At 38.8% G+C, this 23666-nt stretch overlaps 2 protein-coding genes across 10 annotated transcripts in view; one reads left to right on the forward strand and one right to left on the reverse strand.

Annotated features, from left to right (window-relative positions):
* Myo9a (myosin IXA) overlaps positions 1–23666 on the reverse strand; it is a 229491-nt gene that overhangs the window by 195599 nt on the left and 10226 nt on the right. For 4 of the 7 annotated variants that reach the window (XM_052188140.1, XM_052188135.1, XM_052188136.1 and 1 more), the window contains exon 1: positions 8037–8437. The exons of 2 other annotated variants lie outside the window; for them this stretch is intronic. The gene's annotated coding sequence lies outside the window, so the exon portion shown is untranslated. Of the gene's footprint in view, positions 1–8036; positions 8439–23666 lie in introns of those variants that run through there. One more of the 7 variants, XM_052188141.1, reaches the window with a different exon arrangement.
* Senp8 (SUMO peptidase family member, NEDD8 specific) lies at positions 7473–22252 on the forward strand. Of its 3 annotated transcripts, XM_052188143.1 has the most exons (3): positions 8668–8806; positions 9011–9234; positions 20589–22252. In XM_052188143.1, the coding sequence occupies exon 3, from the start codon at positions 20625–20627 to the stop codon at positions 21267–21269; it is 645 nt and encodes a 214-aa protein (XP_052044103.1). In that variant the 5' UTR covers positions 8668–8806; positions 9011–9234; positions 20589–20624; the 3' UTR covers positions 21270–22252. The 3 variants fall into 3 exon arrangements, with proteins under 3 accessions (XP_052044104.1, XP_052044103.1, XP_052044102.1); XM_052188144.1 differs by lacking the exons at positions 8668–8806; positions 9011–9234 and adding an exon at positions 7473–7527; XM_052188142.1 differs by lacking the exon at positions 9011–9234 and having other exon boundaries at positions 8672–8806; positions 20589–22249.

Consider the following 23666-nt stretch of genomic DNA (forward strand, 5'->3'; position numbering starts at 1 on the left):
AGATTTCAAACAAATACTTAACACACTACAAACAGCAATAGTACTAAAATCTGTCAATGATTTAAGGAATGTCGGTCATTGCCAACCGAATACATCCTGTAATGATAACCTCACCCAAAATACATTCTAATATCCATTAACCCTACATACTGAGATAACAAGAAAAGGCCCTGGCTTTACAAGGAATCTCACATCATAGAAGCCCTGGCCAGCCTGGAACAAACTGTGTGGACCAGGCTTAACATCAATCTTGCAGCAATTCTTCTGCCAAGTGCTAGGATTATGTAGCACCATGCCCAGCAACACATTTCTTCCAAATATTTTGAACTACAAAATATGGCAATTGAAAGATAGCTTATATATTACCCTAGTATTTACTTCTGTTAACAAAAATAACAAAAAAGTCACTGTAATTAGCCACTTATCCTAAAATTCTTAAACATAATCAAAGAATACAGAAGAAAACTTTTACATACACAACTCTGTAACAGTCACCTGTAATCCCAGCTGCTATGTCCCTGGAAGTTTGTAAACAGTCTTTTATTTATTTATTTATTTATTTATTTATTTATTTATTTTTATCAAGACCCCACCTCCAGCCTGGCAGTGGTGGCCCACACCTTTAATTCCAGCACTCAGGAGACACAGCAGATGGATCTCAGTGAGTTCAAGGCCAGCCGAGTCTACAGAGTGCATTCCAGGACAGCCAGGACTACATAGTGAAACCCTGTCTTGGAAAAAACAAAACAAACAAACAAACAAAAAAAAAAAAAAAAACGATTCCACTTCCAAAAACAGAAAAGCCTTAAAAACCCTGTGAGGAAAAACACTATCACCTATAGGAGATAAACATACAACCTGAATCTCTCATGTGTTCAGTAAGTGATATGACTGAAATTTGAATCCAAATCTGTTGAAAATCTAAGTTTAAGAGTCCATACTCTTAGCTAGGCGGGGTATAGGGGATCAGGGTGGCCAAACTTTAAACCCAGTGGATCTCTGAGTCACAATTCTAGGACAGCCAGGTAGCTACACAAAGAAACCCTGTCTCAAAAACAAAAAACAGAAAACAAAGCAAACAACAAAAAAAACAAAACAACAAAAAAAACCCACATATTCTATTTAATTAGACAAAATGGATTTAAAATTAACAGAAAAACCTGAGGATAAAGTATGTTTAAAAGAATATCTAGAGATTCGAAGAACTATATATACCTTATTGTTTAAAAAAGTAACACTTATTGCCAGTAGTGAAAAAGAAGCAATCTTTTCAAAATGCTATGACACAGGACTAGTCCTTTCCTTACTCTAAGGAAAATTACACTCCAGTTGCCTCCTGGATGACCCGATTCCTGGATGACAATACACAGCAACATAATTCATATTAAAACCCAAATGCCAAAGACAATTCTGAAATTACTTTGTATGTTTACTGTACCTATTCTAAGCATGTTCACCATCACAATTAATGTTACTTTTACCAAATATACTTCAATTTATCTAATCTTTTATACCACTCTACTCTGACAAATCCTTCCAAATACAAATCTTCTATACAATAATTTTAGTATAATATGATTTTCGCTGTCTATTGAATAAAAATAAAGCAACTGTGTCTTTTGAATATAAGCTTTATGTGGTCTCTATACAAAAATCAAACTCCTACCTATAATGCCTATTTAAATATACATTCAAAAGCTAGGTGTGGTAGAATACACCTGTAATCCCAGTACTCAGAAGCCAGAAGCAAGTGGACCTTGTCTCAAAAACAAACAAGCAAACAAAAATTTAATTCCAGCCTTTGGAAGGCAAGGTCAGGCAGATAGATCTCTTGAGTTCAAAGCCAGCCTGGTCTACAAACCCAGCTTCAGGAAAGCCAGAGCTACAGAGTAACCCAGTCTTGGGAAACAAACAAATAAATAAATAAACTAACAAAACAGAGAGAAAATCTATATGTTAAAGAGTTATTACATTTAAAATTAAATTCTCTATGAAATGGATTAAGATTAGAAGGCATAAGGTAGCTTGGGGAATTGTAGCAATATTCTGTTTTGAGGTACCAAGTACTGTTACATAAACAGTTACAACTGATGAAAACTCACTGAGCTGTACATTTATTATCTATGTACTTTTTGTACACAGGTAGATGATAGTCAATTTATAACAGTTAAACCTTCTCATGGTACAGAAGCAATACTGTGTCACTAACCTATGGTATTACCAGGTTTAGTTGTGTTAAAAATATTTTGAACTTACAATGCTTTATAAGAATGTTATAATTTCATGGGATATTTAAAGTATGCAAATAAATGCAGCCCTGCAATTTTAGCACTAGAAAGACTAAAACGAGAGGATTGCTATGATTTTGAGGATAGCTTGCACTATTCATTAACCTTGTCTCAAAATGAATACATACATACATACATACATACATACATACATACATACATACAAGAAAATAGGTTAGTAAGATGGGCTCATTTGCTGCCAAGCCTATTGACCTGAGTTCCAACCCCAGAAACCTACATAGTGAAAGAAAAGAACTGACTCCTTTAAGTTGTCCTTGGCCTACACAAGGCCCATGTGTGCCCGCAGGCATACATACACACAATAAATAAATAAAACCTACAACCTAAATGCCTGTTATTATATAGCATTTATACTATCCCCTTTACCAAAAAAAAGTAAAACCTAGAAAGGAAAATAGACAATTCCACAGAGAGCTGTCACAGACAAAAACGCATACACTTTAATCCAGAAGGAGTTAAAAGAAAGCTTCCTGGGAAAAGATATACCTGTACGGAATCCTGGAGGTCAGCGAGGAACTAGCCAAGCAAGGAAAAAGTTGAAAGGAAACAGAGCATGAAGACAAGGAAACTAAATTCACTAAAAATGCATTAAAGAATTCAAGGGAGGCAGCAAAGGAAGAAAAGCTCAGAAGGCTGAGGTAGGACAGGTCCATATTCTAGAATAGTCTAGGGTACATCTCAAAAACAAAGAATCACAGCATACAGGAGGCAAAGGCAAACAGATTTCTCTGACTTCAAGGCCATCCTGGTATACACAGAAAATTCTAAGACAGCCAGGATTTCACAGAAATATCCTGTCTCAAACAAACAAAGCTAAAGAGAATGTGAGTTATGGCACCCCATGCTACAGCTCAAACTCTATCCTGAAAGCAACAAGAAAGCACTGCAGACATTTCAACTGGAAGGACAATTAAATGTGCATTGGTATTGTCCATGTCAATGATGTTACTTTCAATGCCTACAATCCCATTTTATAGGAACTAGCCTGTATATTATTCTATACTTTGAACCATGATTCTACTCTATGCACACATGTACAAATATTACATAACCAATACTGAATGGCCAGGAATAGTCATTCCATCTTGCTAGTAGACATTGGGAATAGGAGGGGAAGGATTCAAATTAAAAAAATCCTAGACTGCAAAAGATTTTGCTCAAGATCTTAAGAGTAAAAAAGATAGCAAATCAGAAAGCAAGGTGTTGGCAAGGTAATGACATGGTAGTCACAAAAGGCAGAAATGGGGAATAAATGGAAGCTATAAAATAGAAGATGAAAAGATTATACAAAAACTAATAATAATGCAACAACTAAAGTAAAATCTAGGCCTTGAGTATGGCTCAGTAACAGAGTGATTAGTATGCACAAATTCTAGGTCCTATTCAGAGCACTGCCATAAGTTAAAGTGAAATGTCTTCTCCTGCTTCCAACCTAATAGGTCCTTTTCTTATATCAACTTGTTTCATTTTTCCTGGGTTCTCTATTGCATGTACATGTTTGTTTTCCAAAAGCAATCCTTAACTACTTAAGATAACCTGAGTCTCCTCCTTCAACTGAAAGAGCCTAAGAATATTTTAGAACATTTATTTTGGCAGCAGTGAAAAGAATATACAAGAAAACATGGTAAAACCAACAGCAGAAGGCAGAAAACAAGACCACTTGGAAAGCACCACTGAAGCCTAAAAGGCATTTGAGTTCATTTAAAATAAAGAGAATACAGAAGGAACAAAAAAGATGTAAAATATTTATTATGATAAAGAAGGTGCAAGACATAATGACAAACTAAATATTGGTAGTGTGACAGAATAGAGTAAAAGATGATTTTCATGGGTTCCTGAAAAGTTCATGAGAACAGACGGGTGCCATTGCCCTTCATCAAGATAAGAAATCAAAATCAACTGAGTTGCAGTTTCTGTCTGCTCTGTTCCTAGTTTTATGGGGAAGAGAGACAGAGAAGTTCTGTATTTTTGTATTGGAGTACTTAACAAAATATGATACTATGTGGTCTATTACCAAGTGGTTTACAAAGGTGTAAAGCAAAGACAAGAGTTCTAAACAGCCTCTGTAGACACAAGAATCAATATATAAAATTAATATGCTTTTGTTAGTCATGGGATGTGTTTTGTTGTTTTGAGGTTTGTTTGTTCTTTTTCTACACAGCCAGGCTGGCCTTGAATTATTGGCAATCCTCCTGACTCAGCCTCCCAAGTAATGGAATTACAGGTCTATAATACCATGCTTGACTCAAGTTGATGTATTTTTAAAATATCTAAGAAGTCTGACTGTTTTCTTTAAACTATTATATACCTAAGAAATTCAATCATTCAAATTTAAAAAATATTCTTCGTCAACCTTATTATCAAACTTTCAGCACTTCTTTGAAAATATAAAGATTGAATAAGCATCTACATAATTGCAAATGATTTAAAAAGATGGGGGCTTATATTACTAATTTCTACCATAGTTATATTTCTTTTAAAACATGTAAATGTAGCTGAACATAATGATGCACATTTGCAGTTCCAGCTACCTAAATTAGGTATCTGAAGCAAGAAAATCAGCTGAGCCCAGGAGTTCAAGACACATAATGCGTCAAGATCATCATCAAATTAAAAAACAAAGTAAAACAAAAGCAATGAATTTATACCATCTCCTCAAAAACTATATACCATTAAATTAACTAATACCACTAAAAGAAAAATTGTTTAAAAGCCATTAGCCCTCTGTGGTACCACTTATAATAATATGCTCAAGACTTTGAGACCAGACAAAGCTAAATTGAGAATTCTAGGACAACTAGGCTAAATGAGAAAACACTATCTCAAAAAATAATAATCAGACTTGAGACATAGCTCAACTGATAAAGTATCTGCCTAGCACACACTAAGTCGTGGGTTCAATTTCTAGCACTCCACTAAAAAAACACGGTAGCACATTCATGCAATCCCAGCATTCCAGAGGTAAAGTTAAGGAGTTCAAGGCCAGCCTGGGCTACACAGTGAGTTTTGAGGTCAGCCTGAGCGGCATGAGACCCTGTTACAAAATGTAATACTAGTAGGGCTGGAGAGATTGTTCAGAGGTTAAGATCTCAACCTGCTCTTGTAGAGGGCTCTACTAAGGTTCCCAGAACCTATATCCAGTTGCTCCAACTGCCTCTAACTCCAGCTCAGAAAATTTGGACATGCTCTTCTGACCTCCACAAACAATGCACTCAAATACACATAAGTACATACAGATATTCTAACAAACAAAAATAAATCTTTAAAACAGTAATACTAGCTGGGCAGTGATGGCACAAGCCTTTAATCCCAGCACTTGGGAGGCAGAGACAGGTGGATTTCTGGGTTCAAGACCAGCCTGGTCTACAGAGTGAATTCCAGGACAGCCAGGGCTACACAAGAGAAACCCTGTCTGAGGGGTAATACTAGTAATACTAGTGGTAAAAACAACACATTAGATTGTGTTTTTTTTCACTACTAATAATTTCGGATAAGAACTTAATCTAAGTAATTATGCGCTTTAAATATTGAGTTTCTGCCTGAAATTTTTCCTTCTAACTATACATCTTTGCCTCCAAAGCCATTTATTTAACATGTCACAACTAAAAATTAAAATCTTCATCATATGAATCCTCACATAAGAGATAAGACTGGCACATATCTACAATTTTGTCCTCTCTGTATCCTTTTCCATCAAATCACCAAGACCTGTCAACTACCAATATCCAAATTCAGAACCATAATCACCCTTCTAATATTTCTGACTTTAGCGTTATTCTACTTTTAATCTACTCTAAAGTGACTCTTAAAAATGCACATCTGAAATTTTGGTCCCTCACTTCAAATCGTTTAATAATTTATCTGATAAATATAATTACCATCAAAATTAGTCACACAGTTGTAACTCAAGAGAGTCCATGAGAAGTTTACTTCAGATACACCTCTTTGTATAGGTTCAATACAAAAAGAATTATCAGAATCTTTTCAAACCATGAAAATCATTTATACATATCTCTGATACATTTAGAATAACCAATTGGAGTAACTTTTAGAAAAAGAATTAAAAATAAATCCAAGTCCATTAAAATGGAATACTACCCAACCAATAAATGAGGCTCTTCCATGAATAATACTGCTGAATAATCTCTAGGACTTAGCAATATTATGTGAAAATGGAATCATTTGTGTATAGTTTGTGTGTCTTTAAAATGTAAGCAGACACAAGCTTATAAAATCTGGAAATATCACATCATACCAGGTACAAAAGCTGAAAAATAGAAAATGAATGGCTGGAGACTGGAGAAAGAGAAACTTTTTACTACACTATTCTAACCATTTTGACTTCTAAACTGTGTCTCTATTAATACCTATAATATAAATTGGTTTTTCTCCCTGTATTACACTCAGACACAAAAAAATGAAAAAAAAAACTTAAGTACTAACTATAAAAATATTATCCCCCACCCTTACATAAACATTAAAATTATACACTAATACTTAACATTACGTGTCCTTCTTGACATCTCAGGAGTATAATTTCAACAAACATTTTATATAATATTTTACTACTTCTAAGAAAGCTGTTAATAATGACTTCAATACTGAAGAACATTTATACTTGGTCCTTGGAGAAGACAGCAGCACTGGGTGGTAAATAATACTAAAAACATTAGTCTTCAAGGAGCAAGAACAGCTATAAATCCTGTTTTTCTAACAAGTTCAAAAACAGTAAATCCAAAACTCCTCTAGTTAAAAACTTATGTATCTGTATAAATCTACAAAGTTTTGATACAAATACTATATGGAGTAATTTGTCTTCATTGGTGTAATGCAACTTAATCCTTACAGAAAGCCCCAGAAGTGTGAAGATTTAGACTGGTTCTTTCGTTCTACTGAAGAGACAAGATGAGGAGCAAGCAGATTGCCCTTGTAACAGCACATACACCCTCCATCTCTGGGCTTCCACACTCTTTCCTCTTTTCCTTTCAGCATCTAGCCCTAAGGCTCCAAACATGGGTCGCAGTCTGACTCCTTAAAATCCAATGGAATGAATACACTGGACTAAGTAAATAACCCCTTTTTTCAATCAAAGATCCCCATTGGGTAGAAAACAGGTAACAAGGTTTGCTTAAGAGGTCTTCTAGAGAAACTGCACCAGGGCAGGGGAGTTATCTAGCACTCTGATGGTGATTTGAAGGGCTGACGGGAGACCTACTAGGTAAGAGCATCATGACATTGGGGGAAAACCTAGCAAACCCGACTGGAAGTAAGCTGCGTGAGGGTCCCTTTGAAAGCTCAGGTAGCGAGGATTCATAGGAGATCCAAAGATCTGGGACGTAGCAATGGATTAGGAAGCAGTAGTGGCCTTGGTTCCCGGACTAGGATCCGCTCCGACATAACGGTGTCTTGAGGCTCCAGTCAGAGTCCTAAGAGAGTCTAAAGGGGGATTCTAGCAGGAGGTGGAAGGGGGCCAGTGACAGAATCGCCGCGGCTGCTGGTGGACGGAACGGTGTCTGGTCAATGAAAGGTATAAGGGAATAGAGTCTGGGGTGGAATCCGGGCTGTACTCCGGCGTTCGCTAGGCTTTAGGGGCAGAGCTGCTGGCGGGGCGTCTCCGCTGAGGCGAGGCGGGGCGGGGCAGCCCTCCGGGAGCCAAAGAGCCGAGCGGGAGACGTGGGCCGGGCCAGGCCAGGCGGCAGGGCCGCTGGGTGCTGGGGCGGGTCTTACCTCTGGCTGCGCCGCGGTGGCCACCACAGCCCCTTCCTCTTCGGCTGAAGCCGCTTCCCCAACCCGGTTTCCAGGGTCAGGAGGAGAAAGCAGAGGCCGAGGCCGCAGTGGGTAGGATGGTTCCGCGAGGGTGGGCCTAGCCGCCTCAGGGTCCGAGAGAGCGGCGGCCGCGCATCCCCCGCCCTGTCAGAAAGACTCCGCCCGGCCTGGGCAGGCACATCCCCCGCCGCACCCCGCCCAGGGAGCACGCGTTGGAACGGCAGCCTAAACCGCGGTCTCTGCTTTTGCCCGTGGGACCGGTATCTCCGCCGCAGTCCCTCCCAGTCCTGCCAGGACTTTCCGACAGCCACCGCCAACTGCCTCCGCGTCCCCAGTCCGCTTGGGCCTGCGCGCCCCCGACCCCGCACACGCGGCCCCGCCCCGCGCGACTCTCCAGCAGCAGCCAAGCAGGCGCGCGCGCACTTACCTCCCACGCCCCCTGCTGCCAAGCCCCGGACAGCCCCGCCCGGCCCCGCCTCCGCACGTGACGCCGCTGGATCATAGTGCGTGCGCTTGCGCGGACACGCCCTCCACCCTCCGAATGGCCCCGCCTCCCCATTCCTTCTTCACTTTACGGCAGTGCTGAGAACTCCGTGTTAGAATCACTTCTGCTAGGTAGAAACGTCGTAAGGTTGGAGCGGTAAACTCTGGGTTTACGACCTTAGGTCTCACTTTCCGGCTAGTACAGAGATCCCTGAAGACTGGTTGGGTTGGTGAGGCCTGAGGAATAGGTAAGAAGCCTCCTCCCTACTTGGGTTTGTCTCAGTTTGTGGAAGAAGTGGATCGCTTTGCAGTCCACGCAGATTCTAGCGTGTCCCAGCCCCTTCCCCATTTGCGGCTGGATTCTCAGCGCCGCCCCTTTTCCACACACGCACGCCCCTCCCCCACTTGTTCCCGCCCCCGTGTCCAAGTATTTCTTTCCATTCATTCCACAGACTTTTTACTGAGTTGTTTCTATGCTGTAAAACTCAGAATATTAGAAGAAAATGAAAAAAATCCACTTTTTGAAGCGCTGTGATGTAGGAAACAAAGAATCCGCAATGGTAACACAGTAAAATAACACGGGATGATCTGAACTCAAACTGGAGGACCTTGATTGCAGAAGAAGACTTTTCCCAAATGACTTTCAGGCCTGTGGAGAACTAATGTTAAAACCCTGGTGAGCAGTAACTGGTCAGAAAGAAAATAGGAGAAATAGAGAATGGCTAGTACAAAAGCACGTGGCAGCGACCTAAAAGAGTAAAAAGCAAGAGGATTAACATATACCTAATAAAAACCGAGCAGGTAGATATCGTTTGAAACAACCAGACTATGTGGCGAGTGAGTTTAAGGCCAACCTGGAGTATATAACAAAATCTTGATCACAAGGGGGGAAAGAAACTTTAACGAGTGAAAGAAATGAAGAACCAGATGCAGGTGAAAAGGCTGTTTTTAAAGATGACCGATTGCCTGGGTTGGCTGGCCTGTTAGCTCCTGAAAGAATAAGGCAGCTAGATCTCCAAATGGGAAGCCAGGCTGAGCCAATTTAAAACAAAAACAAACAAACAAAAAAGAAGACAGGTCTGCAAAGAGAGTTTCTGCCTCAAAAAATAAAGAGTAGTTTACTCAGTGAGTAGAACAAACACTAGATTCTGGGCTCTGGGTCAGTCCTGACTTGGGGAGGTGGGGGCAAGGCGATGAATGAAAGGTGAGCCATGGAAGCTGAAGGTGAGTGACTGAAGGGTGAGGAGGGGTAGAAAAGAGAAGAACAGCAGGAGAACAGGAGCCTGTCTGTCCATTAGAATCACTGGTATGCTTTTTTATTTTTTTTAAGTAAAACTAATATTATTGACCCCTCCAATAAACTATAGCTCACTAGTTAAAGAATGTTAAGGGTAGAGTCCATCAAACTTCACAGGAGTTATGAGTGGTGGGAACAGACAAGAAGCTGAGGGAGTTGATTTCACAAACTCAGAAGTTGGAATCCTTTGACAACAAAAAATTGAAGATGAGAAGAATTGAGCAGAATATTGAAAGGATTAAATAACTGCTCTGGCAACAGAGAGAAGGGGAAGCCACTACTGTCTTTCTGGTCAAGAAAGTTCCATGTTTGTGGGAGAGGAGGGGAGGGCATGTAGGCAGGAAGTTTGCACCTAGTGCTTTGCACATGCCAGGCAGTGCTCTGCCTCTGAACTCTATGCCCAGCTTCTTTCCATTTTTGCTCTTGCTTTTGGTTTTTGCAAAAGGGACTCACTGAGTTGCCTAGTAGCCTAGCCAGACCCTGAGAGCTTTCGGATCCTCTTGAGGCATCAGCTACCACTTCTGCTTCCCATTTGCAATCCTAATCAGATCACCTCAGTTATGGGCCCTTCCTCTTCCTAGTAACCCAGTTGTATAAGCTATATGTCCAGGCTCAGAGCTTAAAAACCATCTACAGTTTATTCCCTCCCCCAAAACAGCGATGGGCCAATTATGCGATCCTACACCTAACATCAACCGCTTGCCCCAGACATGCCTGTACATTCTGCCTTGACAATTCAAAGTGTCTTGCTCACTTATTAACTTAAGAGCAAGACATAAAGATATTTAAAATGCAGCCCTCTTACAGTCACACAATACTGGGGAAAACAGGCTTTTAAATAAAGAATAATTCAGGTGACAATCAGAAGAAAGTTATATGAGGTAAAGCCCAAGAAAGTATAGCTGCTATATGTTAACTAGGGTTAATCAAACAAAACAAAACAAAAAACCTGTCTTTCTGCCTCCAGATAAGAGCGTTGTCTGAAAAGGCTAGAGTATAGTATGAAGGAAGAGTAGGGGTGGGAAAAAGATGAAAATGATAAAATGTGAATATATTATGGAGCCTTGAAATCCTGTTACAGGACTTAAACTATCTACTCTGAGCAATTTATAAATATAAATGACAACACTGTTAACCTTTTACAGTCTAGATGCCTTTGGAAGTTTGGGCTGTCAACCTGATCTCAGGAAATTCACTTAAATGTTTACAATAAAATACATAGAAGTAAGATACCAATGTTAAGTTCTTAAACATCTTAAAATATGTAGCATAGTTATAGATGTACTTCTTTGCACATTAAGTAGCATGTAGCAACAGGCCTAATTATATAATGTCAAAAGAGTAATGAATATAAATTACATTGAGATAACCTGCAACAACTTTAATATGATGTGAAAATATCAGATTTTTAGTGACAAAGACTGTTGATACTACAATGGTTGCCTACAATCATTGAATAAAACCCTAAATTTGTGCCAGGATGCATTATAAATAAAAGTACATTTTTCCCTAATCCAAGCTCTTAAAAACCTTGAATTTTAATCATGCCCAGCTCTATGGATCCCCAGTCTCAAAATTCCCCAGTGTAATGGTTTTAAGCAAAAATATGGCATAGTAGATCTGAATTTGGGAAAGATAATAGCTTGGGGTGAGGTTAGAGAAGTGGTTAATTTTCTTTTCCCTAATATCCTTTTAGGTGCAGAGAGAGAGGGAGATATGTATATATAGATATATATGTAATTGCAATTCTGGAAAATAATTCATGAAGGTAAATTGGGGCTATTGTTAGAAAATATGTATGGCAAGCTGTAACTATTGCTTCATCTGGAAGATGAGATATGTTAAAGAAAGTTATTACAGTTCTATTTGAAAAAATTAATGCAAAATAATGCCTAAGTTAGTTGTCAAAAAGAAAAGGTGGAGTTGGTGTGGTGGCAAAGGCTTTTAATTCTAGCACTTAATAGGCAAAGATAGGCAGATCTCTAAGTTCAAGACAACCAGGGATAAGTATCAAGACCCTGTCTCGGATGGTGAGGTAGAAATCAACTGACTAATTTTGAAAAAGTGAATTGACCCTTGAGGCTCAATAGGGCATTAAATGTCTGGACTTGAAATCAGGACACCTGTTTCTCATCTACAGCCATACCACCCTACACAAACCAGATCTCATCTGATTTCAGAAGTGGACAGGGTCAAACCTGGTTATTACTAAGATGGAAGAACATTTCTCTTCTTGCCAATCCTTTCAACCCCTAAAATGAGTAAAATTTATGAAACAAAAGATCTTCAAGGCCCAAATAACCATCTTCCTCAGACACCAATGAGTGTACCAACTTACTGCTCAAATTCCAGTTGGTACCCAAATTATGTGCTTATCAATATAGTTAAAACATGAATGTGGGGTTTCAGAACAACTAAAGTTCCTTACCTTCCAGAGCCAGGTTGTCTGAGAAGCCATCTTCTTTAACATAACTTGCTTGTACTGACTTTCTGTTCAATACAGAATAAAAACTCAAGCTCTGTAAAGTGTGAGGTTCCGCTATTCATCACCTTTGTTTGGTGGGGGCTGGGAACAAGACTGTCTGACATTGGAAATAACACTAAAAGCTAGTGAAGCTTTTTAAGAATTTCATTACAGAAAAATCTCTGTAAGGTCCTTTCTCTAACTTGCAATTAAATGGCTACCTCTTCCATAATTATCTGTTTTAAAGGTACTATATCATACTTTGGACACTGAGAAACCCTCAGTTGTCTCAATTATAGCTATTATCTTGAGAATCTGTATTATAGGTTCAAAGATCTTAGTCCTACCTTCTCTGGTGGCCAATGAATAAAACTCTCTCAGAGTGGTCTGATAAACTTGGTTCCTACAAAACAGAGGCTTGGGAATTCCTACCCTTAGCACCTTTTCTCCTAAGTGTTTTGTAACAACTTTTAAGTTTACATTAACAACTAAACTAACTAAATAACTCAAAATAGCTAGTCCTACTTAATATATGATTCAACGTTGGTCCAATACTGTGTACGTGGCTGGTTGGTGGGGTTGTCTGGTTTGTTGTTGTTGTTTGATTGGTCATTTGTTTTGGTGTTTTGTTTTTTTCTGGTGATGGTTGTGTTTGTTTTTAAGGCAAAGTCTCATTTGAATCCCAGCCTGGTCTTGAATTCACTATATAGCTGAAGCTGACAGTGAATTCCTGATCCTCTTGCCTATACCTCCTAAGCATTAACATTTAAAGACAAATGCTAAGGCAGAACATTTTTTATATCATTAGAGTCCATATTTCCTTATTTCAACACAAAAATATGATTTCTATTATTATTAGTTATTGACTAAGGTCCTACTATGTGCTCTGTAACTCCAGTAATTAGTTACCTCTTCACTGCCAGACTTTTAATTTTACAAAAAAATAACATTAAAAGATGTCCCAGGGGGCTGGAGAGATGGCTCAGCAGTTAAGAGCACTGACTGCTCTTCCAGAGGTTCTGAGTTCTATTCCCAGCAACCACATGGTGGCTCACAGCCATCTGTAATGGGATCCAATGCCCTCTTCTGGTTTATCTGAAGACAACAGCGACAGTATATACAGTACAGTCATATATATAAAATAAATAAATAAAATATTTTTTAAAGAAAAAGAAAAAAAGATATCCCAGGCATGGTGATGTACATCTTTGATCTCTATAAATTCAAAGTCAATCTAGTTATCTAGTGAGTCTAAGGCAACCAGGAACACATGGAGAAACTATCTCAAAAAAAAAAAAAAAAAGTTTGAGGTCATCTTAAGCCACTTTGCAAATTCAAGGCCAATCTGAGCTATAATGAGATCCTGACCCCCAACAAAGGATTTAATATAACTTTATACATACTAAGTTTATATTAAAGGCAAGGAAGAGCATGACAATCATAAATTATATTCTTGAAGTCAAAATGCTAATTGGTGAATTCCTTTCATGGGTCATAGCATATTTGTGTGTGTGTGTGTGTGTGTGTGTGTGTGTGTGTGTGTGTGTGAGAGAGAGAGAGAGAGAGAGAGAGAGAGAGAGCTTAGAATTGAATTTAGTGTCCTGTGCATGCTTTGCAAATGTTTGACTGCTATGCTATATCCCAGCCTTTTGTTTTTGTTTTGTCTTGAAACAGTTTCCTAAATTGCCTACCTACACTGACCTCAGATTTGGGATTAAAGGCATGGGCACTGTGTTTGCCTACAAATATTATCTTATTTACTTTGATGTACCTTTCTCTAGGAGAAATTCTTCAGTGTAGAATTGCTGGTCTTAAGAATGTATATACTTAACAGAAAAACCCTGTCTCGAAAAAACCAAAAAAAAAAAAAAAAAAAAAAAAAAAAAAAAAAAAAAAACAAAAGGAAAGAAAGAAAAAAAATGTATATACTTTAAAAGTTTAATAGCTACTGCTTAAACTTCCTTTCCAAAAGAATTATAATTCCTTCACCAGTGCAGTTTCCTTACACATTTTCCCTAAATTAGAGATTATCATTAGTATGTATGTTTCTCCCTATAGGGTAAACTATCACCCCAACTGGAAAAAAATTAGATGTATTTTTTGTTTTATGTATACAGGTGTTTTGCCTGCATGTCCATGTACCATGTGCATGCAGTGCCCTCAGAGGAAAGCTTAGAGTGTCAGGTCCCCTGGAACTGGGGATGTTTATAAGCTGCCTTGTGGGTACTGGGTATCAAACCCAGGTTCCCTAAAAGAGCAGTCAGTCCTCAACTGCTGAGACATCCCTCCTGGCCCTATGTTTTAACCCCATTCTATTCAATGATGGAAATGGAAAGCCTACTGGCATTTTTTTTTTATTTTAGTTTTTCTCTATTGTATCTTTATAACTTAGATCTGTTTTGTTAAGTTTTGTCTTTTCATTTTTCCTTTTTAAGAACTATTTTCTTATAAACATTGTGGATACATAGTTTGTATATATATATATAATATCTATTACTAGACATTAAAGATTTGTTTATGTTTATGCTATGTTTTTTATGTCTGTCTTACTTTTTTTCAGGTATTTCTGTCATTCTGCTTTATAGTCTTGGGTTTATGTATTTGTTTTACTTACATGGAAGGCCTCTTCTACAAGAATAAAAATTATTTAGCATTGTGTTGGTTTGAATGAGAATGGTACTCAGAGGCTCAATATTTGAATGCTTGGTCCCCTGTTGGGGAAACTGTTTGAGAAGGGTTAGGAAATGTGGCCTTGTTGGAGGAGGTATGTCACTGGGGGTGGACTTTGAGGTTTAAAAAACTCATGTCATTCCCAGTCAGCTCTCTCTCTCTCCTTGTGGTTGTATGTCAAATAGCTCTCAGCGACTGTTCAAACCATGCCTCCCTCCCTGTTGCCATGCTCTCTGACATGTTAGTCATGTAGCATGACGACATGGTGTGGAGGTCATGATTAACCCTCTTAAACCAGATCCTAAAGAAAATCTTCCATCTGTTCATTTGTCATGCCATCTCATCACAACAGTACGAAGGTGACTAAGGTGAGCAATACTTTTAGAACTTAATATTTTAACTTTAGGTTTTTGCCAGTTGAAACGTTACTTAAGTTTTTTTTTTTTGGGGGGGGGGGGGAACCTAATGAAGTAAGTCATCATGAACCTAGACTAGAGTTGAACTCATGATCCTCCTGCCTGTGCATCCTCAGTGCCTGAATCATAGGCATGTGTGACATGCTGCACTCAGCAGCTGCAGAACTTATTTTTAATCTTTTGAAGTCCAGTTTTATCTTCTTCGTCACCCTTACAGACCCATTTACATTCTCAAGCTGATTAAGAAGGGCATCTTGGGCTGGAGCGATGGCTCAGTAAAGCACCTGCCACAGAAACACAAATACTAGAGTTCAAATTCTTAACACCAATGTACAACAGCAGGCATGGTGGCGCACACTACAATTTACCTCTTGATAAAAAGTTAAGAGGATCTCTAGTTCTTGCTAGCCAGCCAGTCTAGCCAAGTCAGGGAAATCTAGGTTCAGTGAGTTCCACTCTCAAAAATAGGTAGTAAGCATTGAGGGAAACACCTAACATTGACCTCTCTGCCTTCTACCTACACACACATAAAAACACTCATATATACCACACACAAAATGGTGTCTTACTGTATAATCTTACTATCTTAAATGTAAAATTATTCTTACATTAATTTTTCCTATTCCAAGAAGCTTTTAACTATATAAAATAGCTATATAAAATTAAAATTACTAAACTGTCTAAGCTTGCTTTGAACTTTTCTCTGCAATCAAGATAGGCCTTTAATTTATCTCTTGCTCTAGCCTCTAAGCACTAGGGATTATAGGTCTGTACCACCAGGCCTGACAGGCTCATGCTGTTTTGGCCATTGATAGCTATTTCTAGTTATGAAATAGCAAATAGAAAGTGTTAGTGTTAGAATAAATCTCAAAGGATCATCTGGTCTGTATTCCTGATCCATAGCATAACAAGGACAAGCAAGATGGCTCGGTAGATAAAAGCGCTTGCCTCCAATCCTGACCGACATTAATCTTCAAAAGCCTCACTTGTGAAAAGAAGAAACCAACTCCCAAAAGTTGTCTTCCTCTGACTTGCACCTGCATGTCATGACATGCATAACCTCAAACATGCACTCAATAATAATTGTAACTGTTTTGAATGAAGGCCCAGCATGGTGGAACATGCCCAGCACTTGAGAGACAGAGACAGGCAAATCTCTGACATTGAGGCCAGCCTGGTCTACAGAGTGAGTTCCAGGACAGCAGGGGTACACAGAGAAACCTGTTTCAAAACAAAACAAGAAAATTTCCTTTGTAATAGTTTTGTGTTTCTAAGAAATTTACAGAATAGAATTCGCTATTTTACTCAGGTAAAATATCCACTTACTAAACCTTTCCATTTTGTGAGGCATTAAAAGTATATGACTCAATAAAGTCTAATCTGTGTACTTGAGAGAGTTATATAGAACTGGATGGTAACTTTTATATAACAAATCTTATACAAATCTCCAATGCTGTAGGGTTCCATTAAGAGGAAATATTTAACTAGGGGAAACAAAAGATTGGCTTCCTTTTTTTATATTTTATTTTATTTTATTTATCTGAGACAGGATTTCTCTGTGTAGCCCTACCTGTCCTGAAACTCACTTTGTAGACTAGGCTGACCTAGAACTCAAATATTCCCCTGCCTCTGCCTCCTGACTGCTGGGATTAAAAGGCATGCCACCTGTCTAGGCCTGATCTTCTAATACTTATAAACATCAAATTATTTTCAAATACTTTTTTTAAACTAGCTCCCTATCCTCTGGATGTAAAACTTTTGAGAACATAATAGATAATCTATTACAACTTATGCCTTAATCTTTACCATACTGATATTTCTTCTTTTTACACTGACATATACCCTATGATAAAAGTTGTGCGTTAGCCAGGTGGTGGTGGCACACGCCTGTAATACCAGCACTCTGGGAGGCAGAGGCAGGCGGATTTCTGAGTTCAAGGCCAGCCTGGTCTACAGAGTGAGCTCCAGGACAGCCGGGCTATACAGAGAAACCCTGTCTCGAAAAAAACCAAATCCAAAAAAAACCAAACCAAAACAACAACAAAAAAAAAGTTGTGCGTTAATAGTCTCACTTTACAGAAGAGGAAATTGTGACTTAATGAAAGTAATTTGTTTTACACAGTTGATACATAACAGAACCAAATCTGTAAATGTTTAGGTTGAAAGTTTAGAGTTCTTTTCTTGCCCTGACCAAGATGATTTGGCCTAAGCCTAGTTTAGTTATGTTTTCATTAGAAATCAGAGTGTTGAACTATCATGGTCATACTCTATAAGGTCAAATCAGTCTTTTGGTACTTGATTTTTTTTCAGTTGTGTCTATGTAGGTCTGTGTGTGTGTGTGTGTGTGTGTGTGTGTGTGTGAGAGAGAGAGAGAGAGAGAGAGAGAGAGAGAGAGAGAGAGAGAGAAAGAGAGAGAGAGAGAGCATCAGACCTCTTGGAGGTAAAGACATCTGTGAGCTGCCCAGGAGAGCAGTAAGCACTCTTAACTGCTGAATAATCTGTCCAACCCCCATTTGGGAGTTTTAAAACTCAGACAAAATACAAAACTTTTGTCCTGTTTTTAGGTGCTGGGGATCAGACACAGGGTTGTGTACATGCTAGGCAAATGTTCTCCCATTGTGCTATCCACAAAAACTATTTGAATAAAATCTGAGCAGACAGATTTCTGAGTTCGAGGCCAGCCTGGTCTACAGAGTTCCAGGACAGCCAGGGCTACAGAGAAACCCTGTCTCGAAAAACCAAAAAAAAAAAAAAAAAAAAAAAAAAAGGAGGAGGAAGAGGAAAAAGAAGAGGAGGAGGAGGAGGAGATGGTAGGTGGTAACAGACTGAACACCATGTGAATGTGAAGTCTTGTAGTCACTTACCCCGAGGTGAGGCAAACTGTCTATCCAGGTACTTACTTGTCTTACAGGCTTATTTATATCTGTAACTGGCTACCAAGCTGAGGGTTATGGAGACCTAACAGGCAGATATTTCCCAGGTTGTATATCCTGACATTCACTCCTATACTGTAGTTATTGCTGATATAAAACAGTAGTTCTCAACCTTCCTAGTGCTGCGACCTTTTAATAGAGTTCCTCATGTTGTGGAGATCCCCAACCATAAGATTATTTCTTTGCTACTTCATAACTGTAATTTTGCTACTGTTATGAACTGTAATGTAAATATCTAATATGCAAGATACCTGATATTCAACTCCCAAAGGGTTACAATCCCTCTGGTATAACCTCTGGTATAAAGGAAGCCTGTGTCCAGGAGGCCTGGCTTGACACATGTGACTAGCCATTCCCTTTATAGTAAGAGAATCTTATATCAGGTCTAAGTACTTAGTCTCTACCAATCTGCACTAACAAACTGACTACACTGTCAATTGTCGCCAACCTTAATATTGATAGGCATCTGTCATAAAGAACATACAAATTATGGTATAACATGTTTTCTTTTATGAATATCTCTTGAGAAAAAGAAAAAAGTATCATAAATCTGAAGTTATAGCTCATGCTGATAATCAACTCTTGGGAGGCTGAGACAGGATCACTGTGAGTTAGAAGCCAGCATGGGCTATATAGCAAGTTCCAGGCCATCCTGGGTTACAGTGTTAGACCCTGTCAAAACACAAATAACAAAACTATTAGATATTAATACAAAGGACACTGTTATATCTCCTGAGTAAGAATTTCATTTTTGCCTTATGGACATTGTGAATATTTAACTTAACTCTCCAATTCGCTGCCAAAATTGAGCCAAGTTTGTGGCTCACCCATAACCAATGTGCTCTATGCCTCGTTAACTTCACTCCTGAGTCCAGTTTGTCTGAACTCTAGTTATTCTTTCCTCTTCATCCCCAGCCCCACCCCCAGGTCTCTTGCTTTTGCACTGGGTGTAGAACCTAGGGCCTTGCACATGACAGGCAAATGGGCCACCACGGAGCTGCTCTCCTAGCCCTGTTGTTTTTTTTTCAATAAAAATTTAATTTGTACTTGGTAGGTCAATAAAAGAGGATTGCCGGAAATTTCAGGCCAGCCTGATCAGACACCCCAGAAGAGAGTGTCAAATCTTGTTAGCATGGTTGTGAGCCACCATGTGGTTGCTGGGATTTGAACTCAGGACTTTTGAAAGAGCAGTTGATGTTCTTAACCGCTGAGCCATCTCTCCAGCCCCCGCCCCCCCCCACACACACACACACTCACACTTTTCATTGTAAACCTCACCACTGTCACTTTCTATTATGGAAGGAAGAAGAACTTATCTTAGCTGTTTAATGCTGTAATGGAAACTATTTCATTCACCTTTAGTATAAAAATAATTTGTTGGGGTATCATTTTCATATTGAGACAAGATCTTGTGTTCATTGTTATCATTTTGAAACAGTCTCATGTAGCTCAAGCAGACCTCAGACTCACGATGTAGCTAAGATTGACCATGAACTTCTGATCCTCCGGCCCTTCCCTCCCAAATATAGGGATTACAGGCATGCACCACCATGCCTGACTATGCATATTCATTACAGTTAGAATGTTTTTACAGCTATGGATTTCTGCAAAACATCAGTTATAATTCTAACCAGTCTCTACATTTAAATATAAAATTAAAATTCTATATTGTCTCTGAAATTTTTCAATTTCATTCTAATTATTCATGTCCTGTACATAAGCTAAACTTTCTTTAGTGTGTTTTTTTGTTTGTTTGTTTCTTTTCTTTTTTTTAATCTTTTTTTTTTTTAATTTGGTTTTTTTCAAGACAGGGTTTCTCTGTATAGCCCTGGCTGTCCTGGAACTCACTCTGTAGACCAGGCTGGCCTCGAACTCAGAAATCCACCTGTCTCTGCCTCCCAGAGTGCTGGGATTATAGGTGTGTGCCACCACCACCCAGCCTTTTCTTTTTTTTTTTCTTTCTTTTTTTTTTTTTTAAACAGGGTTTTTCTTTGTAGCCCTGACTATCCTAGAACACTCTGTAGACCAAGCTGGCCTCTAACCCATCTGCTTCTGCCTCCAAGTGCTGAGATTAAAGGCAGAGCCACCACTGCCAGGCTTTAGTGTTTTATGATATTAGCACTGGTGGAAATTATTAATTAAAAACTGTAGAACTATATGTCATATTTACCCCAATCCTGTAAGAGTAGCTACTATTTATAACCCAATATCACATTCAGCTGTAAATATTGTCTTCTGACTCTCCTTCAGCTTCTGGAATTTCTGAGAATCCCTGCTCAATACAAGATGGACCCTGTGGTCTTGAGTTATATGGACAGTCTATTGCGGCAATCAGATGTCTCACTATTGGACCCTCCAAGCTGGCTCAACGACCACATTATTGGGTTTGCCTTTGAATACTTTGCCAACAGTCAGTTTCATGACTGCTCAGACCATGTCTGCTTCATCAGCCCTGAAGTCACCCAGTTCATTAAGTGTACCAGCAGCCCTGCAGAGATTGCCATGTTCCTTGAACCACTGGATCTTCCCCACAAAAGAGTGGTGTTTTTAGCCATCAATGATAATTCTAACCAGGCAGCCGGAGGTACCCACTGGAGTTTGTTGGTTTATCTCCAAGATAAAAATAGCTTCTTTCATTATGATTCCCATAGCAGGAGCAACTCAATCCATGCAAAGCAGGTAGCAGAGAAACTGAAGGCTTTCTTAGGGAGCAAAGGAGACAAACTGGTCTTTGTGGAAGAGAAAGCCCCGGCTCAACAGAACAGCTATGACTGTGGGATGTACGTGATATGTAACACCGAGGCCTTGTGTCAGAATCTCTTTAGACAAAAGACAGAATCCCCACTGCAGCTACTCACCCCGACATACATCACAAAGAAGAGGGGAGAATGGAAAGATCTAATTGCCAGACTTGCTAAAAAAACGAAGTAGCTACTGAAGAATGCTTATGATGTTTGAAGTCTGGTCTTTCTGCCTTTCTCCATGGTGACAGCCTCAGTGCCTGAGGGAAAAACACTAGCAGTTGAAAGTTTACTATCCTGCTTCTTTATTGTTCGGAAAGAATGTCATCCTCTGTGTTCTCTGAATGGGAAGTTTCACTGTAGCCCTGGGGAGAATAGTACATTCTGTGAAAATGTCTTGAACTTATGTACCAAAACCTTAAAAAAAAAAAAAAAAAAAAAAACTCACTACACAGTTTCAAGTAAGAGTCTTCTTTTCTTGTTGGTATAAAACTATTATCCCTTTTGGTCTCCCTTCCTTGTTGGCTTTATTCCAAAGAAGAAGTGACGTTCCAAAGCAAACCAATAACATATGAGGTCTAAAGACAGGCATGAAGAAAACAGCAGAAAAACCAACATCTTTATAGCCTTCGATTTATAAAAATAAGGCATTCTCTGGTGCAAAGGCCTTCCTATCTGCAAATACTTAATAAAGATGACTTTAGCTCATCTTTATCTATTTCCTGGAATACTTTTAAGAACAGGGAACTTCATTAAAATAAACGGCTGTGGGCTGGGAACATAACTTTGAGGAAGAGCACCTGCTGTGGTGTGCAGGAAGCCTTGAACTCAATTCCAATTTGCTGTAAATTAAAACAAAACAAAACCACCTGCTGGCGTGTGGCGCATCTCATGCTTCCCTCAGTGAGTGGGTGACTCAACTCTTAAGTGATAATGACTTTGCTTTTTCTTGTCAATTACATGTATTTAGTCCCTCCCTTTACCTAACATGCTTTTGGTTCTCAAGCTCACAGTTGATAACTAACCAAGATTAGCTGTTATTTCAGATATGTTTGGACTTTTGGTAGTGATAGCTTTTACACTAATCTAGTAGAATTGTTTTCAGTTATGTTGTAGTACTCTCCATACTATTAATGACCTAAAACATAGAAGCCGTTTATTTTTTAAATATAAAGAAAAAAGTCACATTCCTCAATCTGGAATGCAAATGGTATAATTTTAAAATATGGAACCAAGACTAAAAAGAAATACTGTCTCCCACAAAGCTATTGATAATTTTTTCTAGTTGTTTCAAACAATTTACACAAAAAGTTGGCACACACACACTAATTAGACCCCATAACAATTTGCAATGTAAAACCCAAAGATGTGATTCACCCACCAAAACCAACTTCAGCTACTTCTCCACCCTAAACCTGACCCTGGCCTTCATGACCCAAAATAACCTCTCCAGTCAGCAACTACAGGGGTGGTTACTCAGCTCCCTGGAGCCAGGAAGGGGAAGATGGCAAAAGTGTAAAAGCACAGACTGCATAAGCAGGCTTCAGTGTGTGGGATCTGAAACAAGTTAGAAAAGGCAAAAAAAGAAAAAAAGTGGGGGGAGGGGCATTTCAAGTTAGTCTGTTTCAAACCAAAAGACTTAATGAAAGATAGGCAGGAAAATGTTAGAATCTGGCAATGAGCCCTAGATGAAACAGAACAGGAAGAGCAAGAGTAGGAACACAGGTTCTCATAGGCCACCAGTGGAGACAAAGGCAGCAAGCAGTGTCATTTCAGTGACTGTTGACTTAGGCAGCTGACCTAGACCATCAGTCTGCCCTCTCAGGGAAGGTTCTCTTTCTGGTACTACAAAGTACGCTTGTTTGCTTAACCATCAGTCTGTCTCCCCTTTAAAAGCGAATGCATGTGAGAGCAGGCTTGTCTAATTCTCTAAGGTTTGTCCCCAAATTATTTTTTAACTACTGTTTTTATTTTAAAAAATATAAAAATATACTATCTTTCCAAATACATAACATGTTTGAAATCAAACCTCAAGTTAGCCCAGAGGGTTAAGACACTTGCCACCAAGCCTGATATGACCCCCAGGTCCCACTTAGTAGGATGAGAGAATTGGTTCCTTGTAATTTGTCCAATGTCTCCCAATGTACACCTTGGTACACTTGTAACTACTCACAATATATATAAAGTGTAAGAGAATCTTGAGTATATCATTTGAAAATGTTGACATTGTAAATAACAGATTTTGAACTGACATGTAGTATTTCACTAGATACTAGGATAGTGCTTAACCTTATACCATTAATGTAGTACTAATAATACTATACTAATAATATAAATACATTAATAATGCTTAATATATTTTTATTTCAGATATCCTAGTTTGCTGCCCCATAAATACATTTGAGTATGTCTAACCTGGGTGTCAATATGGAATTGAGAAGTTACCATTTATAAACCCAACATTAGCTGTAGTAATATATATGTATTCTCTACCTCAGGGCTACACCTTCAGCCCTATTTTTTATTTTTTGACTTTGTGGTTTTGGGTTGGATTAGGTTCTTTTTGAGAAAGAGTTTCTCTGTGTAG

Source organism: Apodemus sylvaticus, chromosome 7 (assembly GCF_947179515.1).
Source record: "Apodemus sylvaticus chromosome 7, mApoSyl1.1, whole genome shotgun sequence".
NCBI lineage: Eukaryota > Metazoa > Chordata > Mammalia > Rodentia > Muridae > Apodemus > Apodemus sylvaticus.

Coding starts and splice junctions, on each gene's coding strand:
- Senp8 (XM_052188144.1), top strand. CDS start 20,625: ATGGACCCTGTGGTCTTGAGTTATATGGACAGTCTATTGCGGCAATCA.